Genomic DNA, 4,427 nt, shown 5'->3' with positions numbered 1-4,427 from the left:
GAGAGGTGGCCTAGGCATTTTCATTTTTTGAGGGAATTTGGGCCATGCAAATTGGCTCATATCCCAAATTAAACCCAAAAATAGCTTAATTCCCCTTTTCTTTAATTTTAAAAAAAATCCTAATTAAATTAATTAAGTCCTAAATTAATCTATTTTGTAGAAATTAAAATTCTTTATGTATTTTTAACATTAAAACAACTAATTAACTTAAAACTAAAGAAAAGTGCTAATTTTAAAGGCTAAAATCTATATATGTAAAAATGACCATTTTTGTAATTTTTTGCTTAATAAAATTAATTCCTACATGAAAATTGAATTTAAGATGGCATGAAATTAAAACTTGATAATTTTTTATGATTTTCTATGATTTTAAAAATATAAAAAAATGCATGAAATGCAACTAAATAAAGAAAAACTTCTAGAAAATCAACGAAAATTATTTTTGGTCTATTTTTAGGAATTTTTTTCATGTAGGGCAAAAATTATATGCTTACAAATAGTATAATGGAGGATATTTTTAAACAATATTCGATAGTACAAGGACAATTTTGACCCTTTACCGAAGCTAATTTTTCAATTTTTCTTCACTCCATGCGCTTAAAAGAGAGTGCACCAACACTCTTTGCCACATAATGACTCTCAAAAGGCCAAGTTAAGGGGGGTAATTAAGACCACGAATAATTTAGGACTGTAACTAATTCCGTTCCAAGTTTAGGGGTTTATTTTTAGGTATTCCGCCATAATTAATACATTCAATCCACTTCCTCACACTTATGTTGCTTTGAACACCTGTGGAACATGATTTCCCCTGGATATGGAAGTTACACTGCTCCAATAAAATAAAATTCTTCCTATGGCAATGTCTCCATGGCAGAATCCCTAATCGTCAATATCTCCATCACATTGGTATTAATATTGATCCGCAATGCACTATATGCCGTAGAGATGGAAAAAAATTACACACATCTTCCGAAAATGCCCAAGTGTTGAACAAATATGGAAGTCATTTGGCATCAACATCCAAAATATCCTTAGTCATAATCAATGGCTGATCAATTTAAAAGAATTAAATCTCATATCACAATGTCCTACAATTGAATGGGCTGATCTACTCCCTTTCCTTTTATGGGGTATTTGGACTAACAGAAACAAAAACAATTACAACAACACTAATTTCCCACCCCCATTGAAAATTATGATGATGGACAAGAGGGGTTGGTCTGATGGTAAGCAACCTCCACTTCCAACCAAGAGGTTGTGAGTTCGAGTCTCCTCAAGAGCAAGGTGGGAAGTTCTTGAAGGGAAGGATGTCGGGGGTCTATTTGGAAACAGCCTCTCTACCTCAGGGTAGGGGTAAGGTCTGCGTACACACTACCCTCCCCAGACCCCACTAAGTGGGATTATACTGGGTTGTTGTTGTTGTTGTTGTATTGAAAATTATGATGGGTCAAGCTAGGGAATTCCTCTTTCTAAATTCCAAAGATGATCCTCTTCAAACAAAAATATCAATTAACATAACTTGGCATGCTCCCCAAAAATATTGGTATAAACTAAACATTGATGGTGCATACAAAAATGGTGCAAAAAACTTAGGATTAGGTGGAGTGTTCACAGATCATATAGGTACGTGGATCATTGGCTTCCAAAGACAACATACTACGATTTCTCCGTTACATACTGAATTACAGGCAATATACGATGGACTCCTACTAGCAATAAAATTCAAGCTCTTTCCCCTTGAAGTGGAAACTGACTCAACAGAAGCCATCAATGCAATACAGCGGGATCATTTAGTTTGTTCTAATATTGTTCATGCATGCAGATCTTTAATGCACCAGCAGAAGGACCTTCGATTTCGACATAACTTTCGTAAAGGCAACCATGTGGCGCATCTCCGAACTAAAGACGCCACCATAAATAACTTCAAGCAGTTTAGTTTGGACAACCCAAAACTCCATGCAATCCCACCTCTTTTTGTGAAGCAACAACTAACGATGGAACAAAATGGAGCCTGTCTTTTTGCAAAATCTTTACCAACTACTGCTTGTAATATGCTTAGAACCTTAGGTAATCAAAATATTGCTTGTGATAATCCATCAATGTGTGGAAACTTTTCAACTACTTGTAACAAGGTAAACGATTTCTAGTTATTATAATATATGTACTATAAAAAAAAAAACTTATTCCATATATAGTTCGATCGCTCCTAAAATAATGTTTTAAGTATGATAGTACATGAAGTTTTCTAAGCAGCCAGACCAATCAAATAGTCTCAGTCCCAAACAGCCCCATAATCAATATTAGTAATCCAATGTACAGAAAAGGAAACGCATTCTAGACAAGTAGATACCATTGTAGATCGATAAAGGGAAGTAAACAAATATTTCACGATATAAGCAGCACAAATTGTTAAGTTATTTTTCCCATAAAAAGTAAATCATTTACACTGATGTATTGTACTTTCTTGACCATGTCATCATAAAAAAATGCTGAAAAATCTTCCTAAAGTGAGAGAAAGAGGGAAAGCACACTACAAGCCTCCAACTAACATATATAACCGCCAGCTAGAAAGCGTTAGCTAGCGCTGAATTTCTCTAATGGGACTTGCTTCTTTGAGCTACGCGAAACCTATACAAGATGTTGTTTCCTTTATCTTAGCCACTAGTGGCTAATGTAGTGATCGACATTCCTACGTGCTCCTCCTTGCCCCTACACTTATTGTTTGACTCAAAAGATATCGTAACTTTTTTGAATAAATCAATCAAATAAAATGAAGGGGTAAATCTTAGTCAAGCATAATAAATTTCAGATCAAAGAACCGATAGTATAGATAGTGTATAGGATGAAAGAAGTACAGTAGATCTTATTAAAATTGTACATTGAAATTCTCGTTGATCGATGCAAGAGGTAACTTTACCTATTATTCTTCTGTGTATTGTTTCTCTCCTAAGAAGATTACAAGAAATGAGAAGATCCGGAGAGAACAGGGGGAGAACCCTTTAATCGAAGGTTTTCCCTTACTATTATAGTCAAGGCACCTTTTCCCTTTACTTGGTCCGACGCCCTCTTGCCTCCAATGTGTCTTTGTCGTCCCTTTAGGCGCTGCTCTTCCGACTCGACGGATGTCTGAAAAGGGATACAAAGTGGGCTACGTTATCTTTCACTGCCCGGTCACTTAGGAGGGACGTTGGTCGTTTCGGTTGTAACGGTCAGATTTTGTCCAATACACTTATGAATCCAAATTCATATATCAATGGAATGGAGTCCTCTAAAAAAGGTGGAGTAAAAATATTAGAAATCATTTTCATAATCGTTAATTTGACAAATCATATAAATTGGACATACATGTTTTCCCCATTTTGAGTTAAAATTTGTTGCTGGGGTTGGTCTTGACATAAATGAAAGATGTCTACGGCTAGGTTTGGTGGCTTTAATTAATTTTGGGGCACAAAAATTGTTAAGCCACTTTCAATCTTTCATTGTGGGGTCTGCTACCATTTTGGCTATTTAACTTCAGAGAGAATGGAATTGACTGGCATTTAAGTTGGAGAGAGGAGCATTCAACATTTGAACAAGCAATTATTAAGCAAGCTATTTCTCTTGTAAAAAAATGTTGTCAAATAAGTTGTCACGTAAAATTTCAGAAATTTGTATTGGTTGAAAATTTGGGAGTTTTCACAAGACCTCAAAGGAAAAAAGAAAAAAGAAAAAAAAAAGGAACAACTACGCAAAGTTGTTTTTGTTTTAAACAACTTTTTATTAAAAAGTTTCTTCAAGAAAAGTCAAATGCATCTACGTTGAGTCAACTACAATTTCTTTGTCTGTTGCTGCATACACATGTATACTGCAGGCGCAAAACTTAAATATTATTTGCACTAAACTAAAACAACTTCCTTTGATTTACTAGCAAATAGCTATAAAGAGAAAAAAGAAATTAAACCACAAGAAAAAGAAAACAAAACGATTGCCTCAAAAAATGGCTATTATGTTACTAATTGAATTTGAAGTTAAGAGAGGGATTAGGTTTCTATCGCTTTTGGAGTGGCCCCAAATCCCAATGAGAAGTTCATAGTATTAGTGAAGATTTAATTGCATGGAATTCTCTTTTATGTTTGTCTTTTTCGTATATTTATTGAAGAACACATTTTCGTCGAATTTCTAAAAAATAACTGCTATGACATGAAGAAGGGAGTCTTTCCCGAATCCATTTGCAACTGATTTCTACGTATTATCTTATATATGCCATTTTTTCTTCATCTAAAATTATATTTTATTTATCTTCATTCTTATTATCGAACTAGTTTTTTGACACGCCTCATATGAATGACAAAATTAAAAAAAAAAGTTATATTACTAAATGTATTTGAGTTATAAAATTAAAAGTAATTAAACTCTTAAAAAATATATATAGGATCTTATATAAAATT

General features: G+C 33.8%; 1 protein-coding gene across 1 annotated transcript; it reads left to right on the top strand.

Moving 5' to 3' along the window:
* Positions 1 to 1,442: 1,442 nt before the first annotated feature.
* LOC138885191 (uncharacterized) lies at positions 1,443 to 2,147 on the top strand. Its single transcript, XM_070166101.1, has one exon. It carries the CDS (start codon positions 1,443 to 1,445, stop codon positions 2,145 to 2,147), a length of 705 nt encoding a protein of 234 aa, XP_070022202.1.
* The last annotated feature ends 2,280 nt before the right edge of the window (positions 2,148 to 4,427 follow it).

The sequence above is a fragment of the Nicotiana sylvestris genome, chromosome 2 (assembly GCF_000393655.2).
Source record: "Nicotiana sylvestris chromosome 2, ASM39365v2, whole genome shotgun sequence".
Classification (NCBI taxonomy): Eukaryota; Viridiplantae; Streptophyta; class Magnoliopsida; order Solanales; family Solanaceae; genus Nicotiana; species Nicotiana sylvestris.
The sequence above is the reverse complement of the archived record's forward strand: the minus strand, read 5'-3'. Positions and strand labels throughout refer to the sequence as shown.

Coding starts and splice junctions, on each gene's coding strand:
- LOC138885191 (XM_070166101.1), top strand. CDS start 1,443: ATGGGTCAAGCTAGGGAATTCCTCTTTCTAAATTCCAAAGATGATCCT.